Source organism: Euleptes europaea, chromosome 12 (genome assembly GCF_029931775.1).
Source record: "Euleptes europaea isolate rEulEur1 chromosome 12, rEulEur1.hap1, whole genome shotgun sequence".
NCBI classification, from domain to species: domain Eukaryota; kingdom Metazoa; phylum Chordata; class Lepidosauria; order Squamata; family Sphaerodactylidae; genus Euleptes; species Euleptes europaea.
The window spans coordinates 22,609,099-22,631,364 of NC_079323.1; the positions used below are offsets into that span (position 1 = coordinate 22,609,099).

The 22,266-nt window shown below is 41.7% G+C and overlaps 1 protein-coding gene across 1 annotated transcript in view; it reads right to left on the minus strand.

Moving 5' to 3' along the window:
• Positions 1–22,266, minus strand: part of ATP8A2 (ATPase phospholipid transporting 8A2) — a 419,645-nt gene that overhangs the window by 280,772 nt on the left and 116,607 nt on the right. The window contains 5 exon segments of the mRNA XM_056858410.1: positions 7,943–8,007; positions 12,890–13,028; positions 15,843–15,982; positions 19,803–19,887; positions 20,410–20,479. Coding sequence (XP_056714388.1) covers positions 7,943–8,007; positions 12,890–13,028; positions 15,843–15,982; positions 19,803–19,887; positions 20,410–20,479 — 499 coding nt within the window.

The window sequence follows — 22,266 nt, forward strand, 5'->3', positions numbered from 1 at the left end:
CTGCTGCCTTGCTGTACACGTTACTGACTGTCTCATTAACACTCTCCAAGTCTGCATTTGTTCCTCCCAGAGAGCTGGCGAGAGACAAGGTTTCCATCCATTTAACCACATTTCTTGCGGTTTCATCTGATTATTGGCTACAGTTCTTGTGTGCAACTAACTCCTTAACCTGATGTCCCAGAGTCTCTGCAAGATTAAGGAAAAACTAAAAATCTGCAAGTAATAAAAATCGACAGCAAAGTTGAGCCCCCCATGTATTCTCTCCCCCAATTTTCCTAATTAGTCTCTTTTACCAAGTCCCATTAGTGCCTGCAATAACTAATGGCTGCTCTAGCCTAGGCGGTGATTAAGGCAACGATGCTCTGTCCCCAGATGTTATAAGAACAGCATAGCTGCCTCCCTTTGGATAAGAGCCCAAGATCTGCAAAACTGCTGAATCCTAAACCCTGCTGTTGTTGTGTTTTACCTGTTACGTATGTATCCTACCACTTTCCAAACTACTGTCTTTGCATATTGAAATTACTTTGCTGATTACAGAATGAGGGGGAAAATTGCTTCACTTGTTTTTTATATGCGAAACACAGGAAATCAGCATTACTTCGTACAACTTGCTAAGCCGGCAAGAAGAAGAAGAAGAGTTGGTTTTTTTATGCCGACTTTCTCTACCACTTAAGGAAGAATCAAACTGGTTTATGATCACCTTCCCTTCCCCTCCCACAATAGACACCCTGTGAGGTAGGTGGGGCTGAGAAAGTTCTTAATAGAACTGTGGCTAGACGAAGGTCACCCAGCTGGCTTCATGTGGAGGAGTGGGGAATCAAACCCGGTTCTCCAGATCAGACTTTACTGCTCCAAACCACCGCTCTTAACCACTACACCACACTGGCTCTCAAGTAGCTTGGGTTTGTGAAGCTGAAAAATGATAGAAGGGGGAAGGAGGGAGACAGAACTTCTCTAATTTCACAAACCACAAAGCATGAATTTAAAAAAAAAATCTGAAAAGCTACAGAGTATGGGCAACAATAGCCCATACCATCAGACACCCTCACATCTCACTATAAGGAGTCCTTAAGAAACAGACTAGACCCACAGGCACAGTGGAGGGGAGTAAGCAGTGGGGTCCCCCTCAAGGGTCGGTATTGGGGCCAGTACTATTTAAACTGTTCATAAATGATCTGGAACTAGGGGCGAGCAGTTTAGTGGCCAAATTTGCAGATTACACAAAATTATAGGTAAAGGTAATCTCCTGTGTAGGCACTGGATCATTACTGACCCATGGGGTGAAGTCACATCCCAACATTTACTAGGCAAACTATGTTTATGGGGTGGTTTGCCATTGCCTACCCCAGTCGTCTACACTTTACCCCCAGCAAGCTGGGTACTCATTTTACTGTCCTCAGAAGGAGGGAAGGCTGAGTCAACCTTGAGCCGGATGCCTGAAACTGACTTCCGTAGGGATCGAACACAGGTCGTGAGCAGAGCTTGGACTGCAGTCCTGCAGTTTACCACTCTGAGCCACAAGGCTCATAATACACAAAATTATAGACAGCTTTAAAAGGGGATTAGACAGATGAGGATAGGTCTATCATGGAGGATAGATCTATCAGTGGCTACTAGCCCTGGTGACTAAAGGGAAGCTTCAGAGGCAGTAAACCTCTGCAGCCCAGTGCCAGGAAGCAACATCAGGGGAAGGCCTTGGCCTCTTTGTCCTATTGTTGGGCTTCCAGAGGAACAACTGGTTGGCCACAGTGTGAGACAGGATGAGACAGGACGCTGAACTAGATGGACCACTGGTCTGATCCAGCAGGGCTCTTCTAATGTTCTTATGTCAGGCAGTCTGAGGCTAGAACTGGACTGCCGAAACCACCACAGGCCCCCAGAAAAACAGTCCCTCTGGGCTCATCCACAGCCAACCCAATCATTATCTGAAAACAATTTACATGACTTGCCCAGCTCCATGCCTCTCCCTCCCAGGGGGACTAGGAGCACAGAATTTTCTTCCCTTAATCCCCCTCCCTCAAGAGTCCTACCCAAGGTATCTCAAGTGCCTTCTCTCGTATGTCAGCCTGCTGCAAAGGTCTTGAGATCTTTGAGAAAGGCTCTATTTTGGGTGTCAGGGTTATGTAGATGAAGATGATAATAAGACAGAAGTCCACAGCCTCCTTACAAGCTAATAATCTTTAAAGTGCCACTGATCTTCAGCTTTATTTTGCTATAACAGACTAAGACATTACTTCTCCGGAATGAGGATACCCATTTTACCTACCAAGGGAAGCTCATTTGCTCAGTTCTCTACACAGCTATCAGGAGCACGGCAATAGCATTTTGTTTAGAAAGTCTTTAAATTTGGTAGCGGTGGCTTTACAAAATACAGTAGACTGGTTTGCTTTTTATTGGCCTGATCCAGATGCACATCTGATTAAAACAGTTCCCGACCAAGTATCCAGTAAGTAATATGAATACAGAGGCCTGATTTTGCAGGAAAAAAATTCCTTATCAGGACCAGGGGAATAGGGAAATAAAATTAATAAATGAAATAATCAGATTCAGCCTCTAGATAATAAAATTAAAAAACTTGTCATTAACTTCAAAACACCTTCCTTGGACATGCAATGTATTTGATTTTTACACACAAAAATGTATTTTAAAACCCTGATTTTATTAAACAATATAACGTCTTTTATTACACCACACTTGATCATTTTTTAAAACTTTTCTTACTCACTTAACTCCACTTTGAGTGAAATTGAAATAAACAGCAAATGGGTTTTAAGTCTGAAATAATTGACTTTGGGTTATATAATCTTGCCTTCGGTAATGTTTGGCAAAATATTTTCAAATTGTTTTGATTAAAGTGAACATTATGCCATAAATTGCATATGGGAAACGGTGACTATGGCTGGGATCCAAAATGAGGTTCAGGCATGTGCAAGCACTTGAGGGCGTGTAGTGTGGCTTCTCGGTTTTCAGTTTCCAGCTGTAGCTCTTCACACTGCAGCAAAGTCCACTTCCAGATCCCCTGGATTTTGGGATCTGGCTGTCTGAGGTGCAGCCGCCGGCTGCTGTATACGCAGAGCCGCTCTTAACTCAAGCATCAGTTACAGGAAGACAGTTTCTTTTCCTCCAGTGGAAGAGGCCAGCTAAGTTCCTGTCTAGTTTAGGAATACTGGGATTTAGTTGATAAGCAAAAGGAAGAAAACGAACCAGGCAAGCCTCCCTAGGTCATTTTACCACTGTTTGGCTTACACAGGCATTTTAACCTACTCCAACTAAAATTCATCTCAATTATTGTTAATATAAATAGCACCACCTCTGTTAGTCTCTTGCCATGAAAACCCCAAAAGGGGTCGCCATAAGTCAGCTGCGACCTGACGGCACTTTACACACACACAAATAGCACAATGTGTTTGTGTGTATGTGTTTATTTTACTTTACTCTTAGACCTTTAAGGGACCTGTCTCAGACAGACACTTGATCAGCTCTTGGTAGTTATGGTTTCAATAGCGGATGCAAGTGGCGCTAACACTGGCACTGGGATCACACCAACTCCGAACCACCTTCGGCTCCCTCCTTGAGGATTGCTCTGAAAATCTTTTAAATACATTGCTGTTTGGATGCTGGTTGTAACATAGCACAGTCAGAAGAAAAGTCTGACGCACTGTCTGGTCCATTTATGGGTCATATTGACCCAAGTGATAGTGATGGACATTGACAGGATCTTGGGCTCTGTGAACGCCACCGCTTGTGCTCTGGATCCTTGTCCTTCTTGGTTGCTGAAATCACATAAGGACCACGATAATGAGGCCTTGGTGTCCCTCATAAATGAATCGCTAACTCACAGTGCCTGTCTTTGGCCTCTCAGAGGAGGTTACCTGCTACCAAAGTTATGCTGAATTGAGAGTCTTATTTCATGATTTTTATTTTACACGATTTATACCCTGCCTCAGAAGGGCCACCAAGGCAGCTAACAAATTAAAAACATACATAATAAAATCACATCTCCTTCCCTGGAGGTTTTTAAGAAGAGGTTAGATGGCCATCTGTCAGCAATGCTGATTCTATGACCTGAAACAGAAGATGAGAAGGAGAGCATCTTGGTTATCTTCTGGGCATGGAGTAGGGGTCACTGGGGGTGTGGGGGGGAGGTAGTTGTGAATTTCCTGCATTGTGCAGGGGGTCGGACTAGATGACCCTGGTGTTTCCTTCCAACTCTATAATTCTATGATCTTAAAAATCATTAAAACCATTTCCATTTATTTACTAGCTCCTTTGACCAAAGGTCTTGAGCTTAACCATAACAATAATTCATTAAAACCAAACATTAAAACCAACAAAAAACATAGATCAAAACTAGAGCTAAAATACATGCAAAACATAAAAACAACAATTAAAATATTGGGCAGAAAGAGGATCACTGAGGGAACGCAAACAAAACAAAGAAAGTTTTTACCCACTGACAGAAGGTGGCAACGGAAGGGGAAGGTAAGTCTCCCCAGAGAGAGAGTTCCAGAATTTTGGTGCCAAGACTGAAAAGGCCCTTTCCCAGACTGCCACCCACCTAATTTCAGAAGGCAGGGGAACCCAAAGCAGGACCTCCAAAGATGACCATAGTGGTAAGGTAGGTTCCCAAGGGAGTAAGCGGTCCTTTAGGTATGTTGGTCCCAAACCATGCAGGGATCTGACAGTCAACAGCAGCCCCTTGAATTATGACCAGAAACGGTTTGAGAGCCAGGGTAGATGGGCCAAAACTAGAGTGATACAGTCCCTGCAGCCCACTCCAATCAACATCCTGATTGCGGCATTGTGAACCAACTGACGTTTCTGAACACTTTTCAAGGGCAGCCACACATAGAACACACGGCAGGAGCAGGGAAATCCCAACACAATTTTCTAAGAGAAGAATGTTCTCGTGCGAACTCAGACTTTCCATACATTGCTCCTGTGAACAGTTAGACTACTGCATTAATGTGGTTGTCTTGTGTGTCTGGACTTAGAACAGACAGGCTTTGATGCATTTTTGATAAGCCTTCCTGACTTACGATGTAACTCAGAGAGATATTTTGCTGATTAGACACTTCCAGCTAACTGACATTCTTCCATAAACGGGATACCACACGTCCAAGCCAACAACGTTCTCAGACAACGCATAATTAACTTGAGAAGCCACAGTGAGCACTGCTAGTTTAGATGGCTTTTAAAAGAGGCAAATTCATGGCAGATAGGTCTAGCAATGGCTATTAGCAATGAAGACTGAATGACTACTGTACATTCAGAGGCATTGAGCCTTTGAATGCTAGGGGCCATCCAAGGATTGCTGCCGTATTAGCTCCTGATATGATTCTCAAAAGCACTGACTAGACCAAATGGATCCTTGATCAATCAGAGCTGTTCTTTTTTTATGGCAGAAAGGGGAAAAAACATCTCAGCAGCTCCAGCATCGCCTTCAAGTAGGTGTTTCTCATGGCACATACTCAAAGCAGACCATGTCGCCACCAACTGTCTACACTCAGGGGGATACTAGATATAGTTCTCCGACAGTCTGACAAGCAACAGGGGTCTTTCTTGGTTTCTCTCCTTTTATGGTTTTCAGCATTTTCAGGGCTTTCATTAGTTCTGGGGTTTATCAAATACTTCTGATAATGTCAATTCCCTTTTTGTATTTCCGGCCTAGCACAATTTCATAAGTACCAACAACCTGGCATATACATGACCTCTGTTGAAGATGGACCAGTTGCTTACCATATAGTGAAACGTTTCCCATCCAGGAACCTTCAGAAGTATCTGATCTGTAAACAAGTGTGGGCTGTCCAGTATGGAGGTAGTACATAAGGCACACAGAGTAATACTTAGTGATGTTGCTGGAATTCATAATTATCTCATTCAGAACACAAAGTTGTCCAGCTTTCAATACTCAGATGTGGTCCAAGTTAGGCACCACTCCCTTAAGGTGTCATTGTACAAAAACTCACTATTAGCAAGCTGGTTTCAAATTGAGCTAAGGGGAGTTGGCCCATTAACTAATAACAGTATCTAATTATTACATACTGGTTTTTTTCCTAAGTGCCCAAAGCATTTCTCACACATTATCTCAATGGTCCTTACAACATCCCTGTAACACAGACCCAATGAAATGGTCCACATTTTACAGATGGGCTGAGAAATAGTTTGCCTACATTTGAATAGTGAATTCATGGCTGAGTTGATATGTGATACAGAGACTTCCAGTGCTTATATTGGGCTCTTATGTTTTATACCCGCTCCTAAAAGTCCTTTGTTCAGGATGAAGTGTGATCTTGAATTGCATGATCTAAAAAGATACATTTTACCATTCTGATTCTAGACTGAGCAGGGTGTGGTATTCAGCCCACTACAAAAATGGCCATGGATTTCTCTTGCATCCTGCACCACAACATTGACATGGAGAAATCAAGATAATTAAGAACTGAGTTGGTGGTAGATTCTGACATAGCCATGGCATCATAATGAATGTCAAGGGATAGCACAAAAGAGTCATGCAAGCTAACATTAGCAAAGAACATAGGCTGGATCCTACCGGCTTCTTCGCTTGACCGTGCCCAATTTCCCTCCCCACAGCCCCTTTCCCCCTACAGCTTTTGTTCACATAGGTTCCTTGATCCCCAGCCAGGGATGTAAAATTTCCAGAATTTTTGAAGTAATGAGGAAACATTTCAGACTTTTTTGGGAGGGTGGGGTGTTGGGAAACCCTAACTCATTTGGGGGGAAATTGAAATATATGCAATACATACTTTCCTATCAGTCTAAGACTGTGTTGGCGAACCTATGGCACGCGTGCCGGACTTGGCACGCTGAGCCCTCTCTGTGGGCACGCGCGGGTAAGTTGAGCAGACGTCACGTGTGCCTTCCCTGGACTCCCCGCCGCCCAGCTTAGGGGCTCTGAACAAACATTAATTGTTCAAAAGCATGCAAAATGCAAACTTTTACCTTTCAATAAAAAGTTGTTTGTATCATTGAAAGCTCTGTTATTGTGTTTTTCTTTTAAGGCAAAAGATGTTAATGTATGTGTTATTTTTTCTAAACTAAAACCTCAGTATTCAGGTTAAATTGCCATGTTGGCACTTTGCGATAAATAAGTGGGTTTTGGGTTGCAGTTTGGGCACTCGGTCTCTAAAAGGTTCGCCATCACTGGTCTAAGACTTATTGATACAATGCATTCTGATTGAGGAAAACTTTCACTTAAGAAGCATTTCACTCACTCCAAAGGAGGAAATATTTCATGGGAGTTGTTTTATTAGTGCTGCCTCTGATTTCCCAATTTTTCTGTTGGAAAAATTGATTAAAAAATTCCTGGGGAGAGGAGACAGAAGAAAGTCCCCCCCACCCCTGGTTTTATACAGTTTTCTTCCTGGGCCTTCACATTTCTATCCCTACCATTGCCTTTTTGGTAGTCAAAAACAGCATCCTCCTCCGCTTCCTGCTAGTGGAAAAGCTACTAGGATCCAATGCCTCCCTCCCTTCCAACATAAGGCAACCCGTGAAAAATATTTGCTATGAGCTATAAACAGGCAAATAAACAATAATTTCTGGGAGAATATTAATAGCCTCCATTATCTGATTCTATCACAAAGCTGTCTTTCCTGCCTATGCTGTGAAGTGTTCTGAAGACATACTAAGTCACTAACAATTGTTAGGATAGATTTAGGTCCAGGCCAAACTCTCATGATATCAGCTAGATCACTGACTTTTGACCTCCGTTAAAAAAGAACAGCGGCAGAGCACTGAACACCAGTTTCTTTCTCTCTGCCTCTTTCTTTCTTTTTGCCTAATTCAAAGTCTCTAACTGGAAGCATCCTACTCCAAAGTTGCCTGAAGCTAAACAAGACAACGAATTCATGTTCAGTCACATTATTTCATTTTGTTGGTTTGCTTAGATCAAGAAGAAAAATGACAAACGTTTACTTACATCCAAAGATTCTTCGTTCACAAGGATGAGAGACATACTCTGAGACACTAAGCGGCAGGAGTAGCCTATGGAGATACCAACAGACAGACCAACTGAGAAGTGCAATAGAAGATAAAGCTGCTATAATACTTTCTCTTTCGCAATTGTAAAAAAAAAAAGCTAAAAATCAACAACAAAGCAAAAAGGAGTGCAGCTGTCAATCAGATGAAGAGGCTTGTTAACTAAAAAAAGTGTCTAGCAGTTTGTTAAAATTCATGGGTACTGACAGAGTGGGAAGAATGAGCGAAGTCCCAACTGGAAACCACCATCAACCATGGTGAAATCCAGTGTGATGAAGTGGTTAGAGTACAGAACTAGCACAGGACAGACCTGGGTTCAAATCCCCAGCCTACCACAAAGGGCATTGAGTTAGGCATCTCAGCCTAACTTACCTCACAAAGACATTGCAAAGATGAAACGGAGCGATATGATTATGTAATGTGGACCAAACTAAATAGCAGGGGGTAGGATAAAAATGAAATATATAAAATATCCAAAAACAGACAGACACTGTCTGAGGCAACGTGGACATCAGCAACTGTTATCCAACCAACCAGAGGCACTATTGTAGAAACAGTTGAGAAAGTATAATTTCAATACTAATAATACAAATAAATGCTTGTTACATTCAGCAGGACTTTTAACATGTGGCTTTGGGGAAAAAACAGGATTAAAAAAATTCTATGAGCCTGAACCTGAGGCACAGTGAATTCCTTGCAGAAATGAGTCCAGTCATTTAAGCTCACAGACAGCTAAGGTTATGAAAGAGCATATATCCTGACAGACATCCCTGTCTCTATGAGACAGAAACCAAGAAGGGATCAGAAGCCGGGAAAGGTGAACCTAACTTATGTCATACACGCTCACACATGTACTCGGCTGAGGTGGGCCAGAGACCATCTCTTCCAGTATTATACTGGGAAAATGCCAATAACTGGAACTTTTCTGGTTGTGGTGGCCACTAACTGGTTCTGATCCAGATTGTATGGAAGGAGCCCAAACCGGATAAAGGTTTCTCCACATCTAAATACCTTAATGTAATACCGACAATCTTATTAAAGTGTACACTGACAATATTTTAAAACTGAATCCATGATCCTCTGTTAAACACCATGACTTAAAGCCTTTTCTATGTCCATGTAGCAAATGCAAACTTGTGACTTTTGAGGTCAAATATTTTTAAAAAACACAACATTCTACTTGTCGTTGCTCCCAAAAAACTATGTCGCCTAAACAGCACGGATATTTACTTCACATGTCATGAAGAAACACTGGTCGACCCAATAACTACTAGTCCAATTTCTGGAAAGTTCTGGTCCCTTATTAAAGTGAGCGATGTTGCTTAGTGTTCATACATCCATAAGCAGAGAACCAAACTCCTTTTTTCATCAGGGTCTGTTTATCTTCTCGGTAAGTTTAAAAGACTCGCTGTTTTCCAAAGGTTTATTCCAAAGATTTAATACACTTACAGGGGGGGAAAAAGTAAATTCTAACAAAAACAACAACACACACACCAGTCAGACTCTTTAAACCCCTACTAAAAAGTAAAGTTCCACATATTGAATTATATTTAAATTATTAGGATTTATAAATCAGGCTGTGCACTAAGAGCTACTTTCTATTTTTAAAATTTCACTGAAAGACAAAGAAACAAACGTACAGCTTCAATCATGTCTCTCTGTGTCAGGCACAGTCTTTTCCCCAGGGAACGACAGCAGCTCTAAAGTGTTACAAATTCGGTATAACTAATTCAAAGGGATTTTCTGGTAGTTTTTGACTGGAACAACAGCTGCAACAATGAACAGTAATTTCTAAGCTGCTGCTTGCTGTTTTATTTTACATCTTTCAAATCAAGCACAGCGCCATTTGACAACTGGGGCTGGAGAACTGAGCAACAGCGGAAAAGGCAGTTCTACCGGATTTCTCAACGATTAGCAAGATGAGATTCTCAAATCATGTAGCATTCATGAGGAGTCCAGGGACGGGTGCTTTCAACTTTAATACCCGTGGCACAGGAAAACCTGTGCTTGTTTTCAGCCTGTTTAGAGACTGGTTGCTTTTCGATACACACCTGTGACGAACAGTCATGTTGTAAGGTGCTAGAGGATCTGAACTGGGGGACTTTACAAGCATGTCGTAGCTCCCCACTTTCACCTCACAGCTCCTATTACACTATCAACATTCAAATTAAGAGACCATTTCTCCCTGTGGACTTCCATGAAACGTATGCGTGAGCGACTGTTCGCAGGGTTTGCAAACAAAATCTACAAACTTGACTTTATATCGCACTGAAGCCAGATGTAGTAGCATTTTGGACCTTAAAAATAACAGCCACATTAAATCATTCCATTAAGATCACTTCAGTATGCCCTCCTTGATTTGTTTTGTCCTACCGCTAAAAATACATTAAAAAAATTTTCTCTACAGTGGTAAGCAAGTAAAGCCTATATGATTTATTGAGGCTGCATCTGAAATTCTACTTCTAAGTAAGAGCAATCCTTTTAAAATGTAAATACAAAGAATTACTGGCTGTCCAAAACTTTACTGAGGTAATGCAAGTGATGTCACAGAATACCAGAGTTTTGGCATGCAAAGCTAGCAAATTAACTGCCAACCCCTCTGGTTTTAGTATCTACCGTCTTGAGGATTCCAAAGATCTTGGTGTACAAATTAATTTAAAAGAGATGAATAAATTTAAAACATGAAAAAAACAGTTAAGTTAAAACTGCTACTAGTGAATATATACAAAACTAAAACAAACAGAATTATGTGGATAGATAACGACAGGTAGCAGTGTTAGTCTGTCAATAGCTGAAGAAAAGAGCAAGAGTCCAGTAGCACCTTAAAGACTAACATTTCTGGCAGGGTATGAGCTTTCGTGAGCCACAGCTCACTTCTTCAGAGAATTATGTGAGATGTGTTATAAATAGGTTGTAGTTTTCTAGATAGAGTAGCCCTCAGCAGTCTGTACGACAGGTAGAGTATCCCTTATCCGGACATCCCATATCTGGACTGATCCGAAAACAAGGCCCTTTGAGCAGGCATGCAGGCAGATCCGTGCTGTCTAGCTTTGAATGTTTCCTCTCACCTAAAAAAGTCAAATGCAGAGTACACAGCATCATAAGTGGAGACTGAAAGCCTGCTGTTGTTCGTTTGTTGTTGCTCTTGTTTAACAGCAGATACAGGTATTCTGGTGAGACAATTACATCTTTGCTTTTCGATGGTTCACAAAATGGTTAAAAACATTGTTTAAAATTACATTCAGGCTATGTGTATAAAGTACATGAATGAATTTTGGTCCTTCAATGTGCATATGCAAAAATTCCAAAATATTCCAGTGTATGGAAAGATCCAAAATACAGACCACTTCTGATCCCAAGTGGTCCGGATAAGGCACACTCAACTGGTACCAAAGTTCCCCCTGATGATTGATGGCAAGACTCCTGTGCCATCAGGGATAAAGGGCCAAGTCCAAGATCGCCTCTGTCAGCTCAGGCAAGGAGACTGCTGGGCAGTGGGGTGGGCAGTACAGCAACAGGATCCCTATTCTGCCCCCCAGTCCCAAGCTTCAGCTACATACATTCAAAACATACTCCGGCTAACAAAGCATCCAGTGAATGCCGCAGAGGCCTGTCAACTTGATGATGGCTGCCAACTTGGAAGGCTTTAAGAGGGAAGAGGACATGGTCATGGAGGAGAGGGGTATTCATGGCTACTAGTCAAAATGGCTACTAGTCATGATGCATACCTATTCTCTCCAGGATCAGAGAAGCATGTCTATTATCTTAGGTGCTTTGGAACACTGCTGCTGCAGTCGTTTGTGGGCTTTCTAGAGGCACGGATACCCTGGGCTGCCAAAAAAACAAATCAGTGGGTTTTAGATCAAATCAAGCCTGAACTGACCCTAGAAACTAAAATGACGAAACTGAGGCTGTCGTACTTTGGACATATGAGAAGACAAGAGTCAATGGAAAAGACAATCAAGCTAGGAAAAGTTGAAGGCAGCAGGAAAAGAGGAAGACCCAACAAGAGATGGATTGACTCTATAAAGGAAGCCACGGCCCTCAATTTGCAAGATCTGAGCAAGACTGTTAAGGATAGGACACTTTAGAGGACATTGATTGATAGGGTCGTCATGAGTCGGAAACGACTTGACGGCACTTAATACACACACACACACACACAGAGGCACCTGGATGTCCACTGTGTGAACAGACTGCTGGATTTGATGGACCATGGTCTGATCCAGCATGGCCTTTCTTATGTTCTTGTGAGGGATCACAGCCACTACCACACGTATATGGGGAAATTATACAAAGGATTTCTGCTCATTTAAAGAACTTCAATGGGCTTAGAAGGGTGTCACTCTGCTGAGGGTTGCACAGGCCCAAAACCTGAATGGTGACATTATAATAAGGTTTTTATAGGACTGATATTTAGGACTGGATTGGGAGAATGGCTGAATGGGGAAGGTGTATTATCACTTTAATTTAGATTTTTTAAATTTATATCCGCTTTTCTCTTTTGTGGGGGCCTAAAGTGGCTTATCATATCATTCACCTTTCCTCCACTCTATCCTCATGGCAATACATCTGTGAGGTAGGTTAGGTTGAGCAACTGTAATGGGCTCAAGGTCACCCAGTGAGATTCCAGAGTGAGGATATGACCACAGATGTCCCAGGTCCTGGACTGATACTCTGACCAAAACACCATGACGGAGCTCTTTACATGCAAAAATGGAACTCTGCACACAATTACCAGTCCATTTCCCACAATCATTTCCCCCTCTTAACTAATACAATGATCAAATTGGCTAAATCAGTGAAGTTAATGACCTTTTAAAAGCATTTCTGCCATGTGCCCGGTTTGCACAGGGCAACTTTACCGGAAAAGTTGAAGAGATGTTACCTATGTTGAGAGCTGTTTCTTGTTTGTCCCCCGTCAGTACCCAGATCTTGATTTCTGCTTTCATTAATGTGGATATTGTTTCTGGGACCCTAGCTTGAAGGCGGTCTTCAATGGCCGTAGCTCCCAGAAGCAGTAAATCCTGAAATGGATGGGAAACAAAAGAATTGGGAGCATTTGTTCTCTTCAAACCAATCTGTTTGGCTTGTCGTCAAAAAACCAAATTAATGGTAGCGCCCGGTGCCATGTCTTTTGTACTGTCCTCTGACAAGAGATGTACAAAGCAGTTAACTTTTGTTGTCCCTTCTAGAAGAAAACTGAACATTTCAGAGGACCATCAGAGAACCAAGCGCTTTGATCAGAAGGAGGGCAATGTTTCAAAAGCAATTAATGGTAATTGCAACTTTAAACGATAGCCAGTGGAGAAAGGCATGTACCAGTTGCCATAGAAACATCCTTAATAGCTCTAATTGGTATATTTCTTAAGTTCTAAAAACAGAGATGGCACAGCATCGTGTCATTAAATATACTTCCTGCTCTCAAAATGTAAATATGAACTAGATACAAATCATTCAAAATAAAGCAATTACTCGACTTAGCTGCTTTGCACATATGGAGCATAAATGAAACAATCATTTATCAATCTGTGCACTTCTCATATAAACCTACAGACTTTTTAAAAAAAGAATGTGGCTTAAATCCTATGCAAACCTATTAAGGAATAAACTCCAACTAAACGCAGTGGGGCTTACTTTTGAGTAAATACGCTTAAAATCAGGCTGCATGAGTCACATTTAATTGTAAATGCAGCTAACATAGTAGATCTCTAGTTTTTTTTCCCCTGAAGGTCCAAAACATCTGCTGTAAAAATGAAGTTTCTAAAGAAAATTAAGTCCATAATTAAGCAAAGTGACGCACTGCTGGTTTCACTTGGAGATACCGAAGAACTCATATGATCGGTTGACTCATGTGGGCAGTAAAACTTCAGCGACAGGGACCCTAGAAACTCTTCAAATCAGTCCCCCTATTGCAACCTTTGCCTCCAATTTATTTATTTTATATTATTTAAAAGATTTTTATGCTGCCTTTCCTCCCCGTTTACAGTCCCAAAGGCAGCGAACAATCAAAACACACTGGGGGGAAAAAACTTTTGGAATACATAGTATAAAAGCAACAATTAAACAAAACACGTAACAGTTAACAAAACACATACACAATTAAAACACATACATAGGAAGGACGGTCAGTGAGGGAAGATGATATGCTATGTTCTGAAAACCTCAGTTATTAAACTATCTACATTGTAAGCTACTAAATGTTTTTACAGCTAGATACAAGTCCAGAAGTACCTTAAAGATTTCCAGGGTATGAGCTTTCAAGAGTCAACACTCCCTTTATCTGTTACTTTTGTTTCTCAAGAACTCATATCCTAAAAATCTTGTTGGTCTCTAGGCTGCTACTGGACTTGAATCTACTTGTTCTACTGCTACACTCCGAACTTAAATGTTCATATAGACAGCATTAATATAAAGGGAGTAACTCCACACTTGGTAATTTTAACTCCCACGGTGCTGATGTCAATTTAACCATCTTTTAACCATAGTCAAGAATTTGGGAATGGGCCTTCTCTTTCTCCCCTACCCCATGTGAATTCCTCTCTACGTGCCATTGTTAGTTTTATACATGGGTCAGCGGGACACTTACACTGATGATAACTATGGCTAATGTTAACCAGGTTCCCTCTAGTTTTAACCAATGATTTCAAAATCTGCTCCAAACCCTGGTTAAGATGGGAATTCTGAAAGCACATGGCTGGCCATGGTTGGAAACACTGTCCTGGACTAGACAGACTCTTGCTCCGATCCAGCAGTGCTACTTGTAATTTCTTATATTAACCCTAGTTAGTGTAAACCATGGTTAGATGAAATTTCAAGGACAGAGGCTGAGCAGCAGAGCTGAAGAAACTCATGAGCCACACCCTCTCCTAAGCTCTTAACCAACCATGGTTATAAGTTTGGCAGAGTGACACCTGCATACAAATACTTTTTTGTAAAAAAAAATTGTATAGCACCTGACAGTTTTATATGGTTTTGTAAGCAAACACAAATAATAATATAAACATAGAACTTGGAAGTAAGGCCATGTTCATAACCAGCTCTTGTGCAATGTCTACTGCTTGAGCTTCTTGATATTATACATGGAAGTGGTCATACAACAGTTGGTGGCATGTACAGGTTTCTGTGGGCATTCATTTTAGCACATTGGCATGTCAAGCCCACTGCATATAGAGTTTCACATGCACTGTTAGTTATAGTCCAACATATTCCACCAGAGGCCAGAAGACAAACTAAGCAGTAGATCTTTGCTTGGAACCAAACTAACGTCCCCAGGAATAGGATTTTGGAGGGCTTTTTAGACCTGCTGGAGGGAAAAGGCAGAAAAATTGTGCTTCACAGGTGGAAGTCTTTGCATACAACCCACAATTCTGGTCATAAACACTAGGTTGGATCCAGACTAAATTGGTAATTTCCACCAATTCCCCTTTCCTGCTGCAGACACCTGCCATGTCATTCCTCAGGGTCCCCTATCCGGCAGGAACAACAGTCTATGGAGATCGATACTGTGATCAGCAGCTCTGAGTAGACAATACTTTAATGGACCGATATACTGAAATGCTGTGTTTTTTTATCACATGATACGTTGTTAACTGTGAAATCACTGTACTTTTAAAAGAATGGAGAAACCACTTTTTAAAGCACACTATTAGCATGTGACATTGCTTCCAGTAAAACAAACAAGGTCCTCTATGCAAGGCTTACAATGGAACAGCATGCTGTCTCTAAGCTGATTACTTCATCTGGATAAAGCCATGCTTAACGCCAGCTGAAAGAACAGTGAATACAAACGGACAAGGCTTCAGCTACTAGCAGCAGAAAAATCTTCCATCATTTGTTACCTTTTCAATGATCTCATAGCACTCCTCCAGCTTTTGAGCTCTGTCCTTCAAGATGGTGCTGGCTTCATTATAAATGTTCAACCAATCCCGGTAAGAGTTCTCTGATAGGTCTGCATATGCAATGCAAAGAGTCCTCAAACCTAAAAAAGAAATGCAGATGCAGATGTCACTGGAAAAGACAATCATTCTAGGAAAAGTTGAGGGCAGCATGAAAACAGGAAGACCCAACAAGAGATGGATTGACTCTATAAAGGAAGCCACAGCCTTCAATTTGCAAGATCTGAGCAAGGCTGTCAAAGATAGGACATTTTGGAGGACACTGATTCATAGGGTCGCCATGAGTCGAAAGCGACTTGATGGCACTTCACACACACACACACACACAATCATATGGAATGCTCCTCAGTAATTATGGACAAAGCACTATGCAATATACCGTCTGGGGGAAATGAACACTGAACTGCACACTTGGAAGGGTTGGCATGTCAACCTCCCAATAACATGACGAAACGTGTGTGCGTGAGCGCATCTGTGTGTTTCAGAGGGGATAAATAAGAGAAGATCCTCAGTGGAACACACACAGATCCCAATGAGTTGGATCTCAACAAAACATCCACATATGCAGCGGGGGGGGGGTTCCTCTGGCAATTTCCCTCTCCTGTGGGCAGCTATACAACTCCCCCTCCTGCTGCTCCTAAGGATGTCTCCCATCCCTGAAGATCAACATGAGGAAGAGCATGGAAATTTTGGACAGGATCAAGCCCAAAGACCTCAGTGAAAACATAAGAGACCATATTTGCTCAAAAGGAAGATGACACTGAATGTAAGACAATACCCTTAAAAAGCACTTATACATAAAAGGTTATGACTGTATGCAACTGTAACCTTTCTTGATGGCACATGTTTGTGTGTGGAGGATCATCATCTTCCATCATCACAGAGCACTATTTGATCACCGGTTGATCCATCTAGTCCAGCATCCTGTATCACCCAGTGGCAAACCACTGGCCATGGGTGGCCAACAAAGGAGGCATGAAGACCAAGGCCTACCCCTGACGTTGCCTCCCAGCACTTGTGTTCAGAGGTTTGCTGCCTTTGAATGTGGAGGTTCCCTTTAATCACCATGGCTACTAGCCACTGACAGATCTATCCTCCATGAATCTGTCTAATCCTCTTTTAAAGCGAACTAAAATGCTCTAAAAGGGGCTTTTATGCATCAGTAACCAGCAATACAATCCTAAGTAGAGTTTTACCCTAATAATCTCATTGATTTCAGTAGACTTAGAAGGGTACAACTTTTCTTAGGAATGTACTGTAGGTGTCAGATAATAGTCACAGGTAGGAACTCCCAAGGCCTTACTTGGTAAAGGCCTCCTTGACACCTTTTACTTATTCAAGTAAGAACGGGAAAATGTTCTAAAATAAGTGCACAAGGCAGATTGATGCTTCTCTCTGTGTGAGTGGTAATCATCAAGAGGGTGTAAAGAGTTGCTAAAGAAAGCATATGTTCTTTTCTGATTTCCTTTCAATCCAGTCTGTGCATATTCCATTAATATTTCTTCTTTTTGTGTTGCGATGTTTAGCGATGCAAAATGTTCACTGGTAGTCTTGAAAAGACCAAAAAGGCAAATGAGCCAAAGGGGATTGAAAACCGCAGCCAACCGCACATGCTGCGATTCTAGAATTAATTTTTAGGCATGATCCTAGTTAAACTGGAATGAAGGAACGGAACAGAACAAAGGAAATCTGTTCACTTTTGTTTTGCAAAAGTGCATCTATGCCTTATATTTGGGGGCCTAAGCGGTGCCATCTTTAACATTCTGCAATATTACAGGAACGCAACTGTTGTCATTTTAGCAATCCAGGAACAACTCCAATGCTTTCATGAAGTTTTCCAGTTTTGGGGGAGGAAATACTTGGCTGTAACATATTTGAAATTAAATTGCAAGTCACAGAACCATGACATGAGGTAGGTGAACAGCTCCACATTATTGCCCAACTGCAAATAGCATAATATTTGGTATTTCCGTCTAACGGGACACATGTAATTCACACTGATGTTGACATAGTTTAACCACGCACAATGATCTGAAGGACTAGTCCATGTGGAATATGAACAACTACATTTTATTGGGCCACTGGCAGAATTTAATATATATAAAAGTAATGATTTCTCTTCTGGCACAAGTCAACCAGGAAAGGAGAGAGCAGGCCATATAAAACATACTTTATTATTGAGGATGTGGGAGTTCCCAGAACAAAAAATGGAAAAACGAGAATGTTTCAGTTCTGGGAAGACATAAGGGTCTTGCTCCAATTTGGTTCCAAAATGGTTACTTATAAAGGGAACATGGTCCATTCCCCAAGTTGTTGTACTTTAGTATTGAATATCAGTGAAATAAGAGATTGGTATATTTGATTTCATATAAAATTCATAGGAGATCTAGCTTAAGGGAAGTCAATGGGAGGATAAGGTTTAATGCAGTTTTTTCCCACTTTGGTTCCCCCCTTAAGCTTTTACAATCTAGCTACTATATCTATTTCATGCTCTTCAGATCCCTTTTTTTAATTCCCCATATGCCACATATGCAGATTTCTGATCTTTGCCCCCCATCTAGTTCAACTAGTGTCTTAACATGTTATGCCATTAAAGAAAAGGTCTATGATGATGATGATGATAATGATGATGATGATAGTGTCTTAACATCAGTCGACAGCTAACAAGCTTAGTCATGCCACATACATTGCTTTGCTCCTCTTTCAGTGATTGCTGTCTAGAACTTTTCCTTCTAGGAGAGCCAGCGTGGCGTCGTGGTTAAGAGCAGTGGTTTGGAGCGACGGACTCTGATATGGAGATTCCCTACTCCTCCACATGAGCAGCGGAGGCTAATCTGTTGAACTGGGTTGGTTTCCCCACTCCTCCACATGAAGCCAGCTGGATGACCTTGGGCTAGTCACAGCTCTCTTCGAGCTCTCTCAGCCCCACCTATCTCACAGGGTGTCTGTTGTGGGGAGGGGAAGGGAAGGTGATTGTAAGCCGGTCTGATTCTTAAGTGATAGAGAAAGTCAGCACATAAAAATCAACTCTTCTTCTTTTGCCCAGCAAAGTTTCACTGATGGTTTAAAAACAGGATGCTTGGGATGCTGCTAAGCCACACTTCAGCATGTGTCTTTTTTTTTTAATGAGAGACAAATTATAGCATTAAGAGGGTTGAAAATGATATGAGATACCTGGTTCCCTTTAGTGCATACACATCGTCCCTCTATTCCACCATAGTTTTATCAATGGCTTGTAGCTCTTGCGACTAAAGGGAGACTCCACAGTCAAGGGCAGCAAACCTCTATCAAGGCAAGGCCTCGGCCTCTATGCCCTGTTTGTTAGGCAACTGGTCAATGGCTGTTGGCAACAGGGCTCTTCCGTGGTCTTTAACGCAAGGCTGTATCACTCGCAGTCACCCCACCGACAACTGTGTGTCTTTGTGTTGATCATGCATGCTGTTTTCAACCATCAAAGGTCACCTCACGCTCCCCCTGTGTTTCCCCGCATTTTGCCTGTGCTTTCAGAGACCTGTTTTATCTCAAATTTGAAAGCGCGGGCAAAACGCAGGGAAAAGCAGGGGGAGAGCGAGGCGACTTCTGATGGTCAGAAGTGGCATACATAATCAACACAAAGACCCGAAGTCGTTGGAGGGGCGACCACGAGTGAAACAGCTGTGCATAAAAGACCCATGTCTGTTTCAATCAGTTTTTCATATTTTTGGAAACCCTACAACAACTCCCCAAATCTTTTTTTACCATAGGCAAAAGTGGAAGGAGTGTAAATGTGAAGGAAAATGCAACAGGCTGTCATGTCCATTTCAACACTCTGATAGGAGTGTCTGTCTTCAGCCTTAAACGGCACTTTGTTCTGTTCTTCTATAGAAAGAGTCTGAACCCACACTATTAAAGGATTTTGCCTACCTTCAGTGGCAAAATATTCAAGATGGCACAGCGTTTGCTCCATGTACTGGGAATCTTTGGAAAGTCTCTCAAAAATGACATTATCCTGCCAATAAGAAAGTAAATAAATAAATAGCGTGTACACAAGCTCTTCATATAATATCCATAGATTGAAGCAAGGCATTTCTATCCTGCCTTTCCAATAAACATATGGCAGATATTCATTATATGCAGGAAAGGTAGCGGCAAAGTCACAAAACCATACACATGGATGGACGTTCAGTAAGCAGCTGCTCTCTCCCACACAGAGATCAACTGAGAATCAGCCCTAACCAGATGACTGGCATTGTCAAAACTGACAGCAATGGTCACTGGTTGGATCCTGATCAATAACTTCAATCCTGAAAGAAGGACTCTGCCTGCACTCCTACTTGCCAGGGAATAAGTCCCATGAAGGCTTAGGACTGTGCTTTAGTGATAATAACACTATTCCGTTGAAACCCTGGAATTTCTGAGCCCCAATGGGAGCACTGTTACACAGAATAACAATTTATGAAACACAAAATATCAGGGCGACAACAGAAACCATGGTGACAATTGTCTCTTTGAACAGAAATGGGACACTTACAGCTCCTTTGCAGTATAGACGTAGCTGCCCTGCTGGAGTCCGAACAATGACAGACATTCTCTTTCTGTTACTGGGAAGAAGAAGAAAATGTCTTCACTGTAACATTTTTATTATTATGAATAACTAGAAAAAGGCCTATCAATGTATGGGAACGTGTATGGAGTATCCACGCTGCTTGTTGCTCACGTTCATCCTCTTTTGTTTCATGGAAGTGTGAAGTGTATTTGTAAAGAGGCGTGCAAAGATGTGAGAGTAGGAACTTATTGTCTGACTTATTACCTTTTGGGACAGCGTTAGGGTTGCCAACTTCCAGGTGGTGGCTGGAGAGCTCCTGCTATTACTATTGATCTCCAGATGACAGAGATCAGTTCCCCTGGAGAAAATGGCTGCTTTGGAGGGTGGGCTCCTGGGAGGGTGGGCTGTATGGCACTGCACATGCTGAGGTCTCCCTTCCCCAAATCCTCCCCGGGCTCTATCCCCAAAATCTCCAGATACTTCCCCACCCAGAGATGGCAACTCTAAGCAGAGTCCACAAAGCAGCTAACAATATTAATAAAAGGCAAAAAAAATTTCCCTGGTCTCTTCGCCGTCTTCTTCTTTTTAAAAAAAATTTTTTTAATTAGTTTTTCAATATAGTGGGGGATACAAAAGGAGAAAAGGGAATGGGTAAGATAAAGGGAATCCGTTTTACCATTAGAAAAAAAATAACATAGGTATAATCATCTTAGAGACTAATCAAATGGAGAGCATTATTATTTTTTCTTTCTATTGTCCGGTCTACATTATACATATGTTCTAAAAATAGACACCCTATGTGTCTAACCTATAACCTAACAATTTCCTACTCTAAGCTCAAAACTGCATTGTTATTCTATAATATCAGGTTTCTATTATTTCTATTAGCATTAAGCCTCAACGTATCTGTAGAATAGTTTCCATTTTTCATTAAACTTTTATTGTGTCTCGTTTTTAGTTGTGTTTGCCATGTAGGTCAATTTAGCCATGGTAGCACAGTCCATTAATTTATCCTTCCATTCTTCTACATCTGGTAAGTAAAAGGCAACATTAAAGATTAAAACCATTCAATAAATGAACTTATAAGAAGAGTTGTGGCTTGCTAACAGAGGTTTTAAACAGGATCTGTGCCTGCAGCAAGCCGGTACACCATTCACATTTTAAGTTGGAACACAGGAGGGCTGCTGTTGTTTTGCTCTATCTTAAGGGACAAAACCCCGGGAGCCCCATGAGTTGTGCTTGTTAGGAGTGTGGCATTGTGTGGAACCTCCAGCAAAGCAGGAGTTTGCTGTGTTTCATCCAGGGAAAAATCCCTGTATGGATGCAGCCCTTGTCAGATTTTAGGCTGTTCTTCTCCCACCCATGCTGGCAAAGGAGCAGAAGTCAGGAAGACTTTAAAAAGAAAAGAAAATCATGGAGGTGTAGCACAGAGCAAAGAGTAAAGAGCCCCGTGGCACAGAGTACTGCAATCAAAAGCTGTGCTCACGACCTGAGTCCAATCCCGACGGAAGTTGGTTTCAGGTAGCCGGCTCAAGGTTGACTCAGCCTTCCATCCTTCCGAGGTCGGTAAAATGAGTACCCAGCTTGCTGGGGGTAAAGTGTAGATGACTGGGGAAGGCAATGGAAAACCACCCCGTAAACATAGTCTGCCTAGTAAACGTTGGGATGTGACATCAACCCATGGGTCAGTAATGACCCAGTGTTTGCACAGGGGACTACCTTTACCTTTACCTAGGACAAGAATCATATCTAAATTTAATGGCTGATACCTGAAGGAGTGATCTAGGAAGCCCAATGAGAAGGAAATGTGAGCATGTGTTTATGTATATGCATAAGACCCAA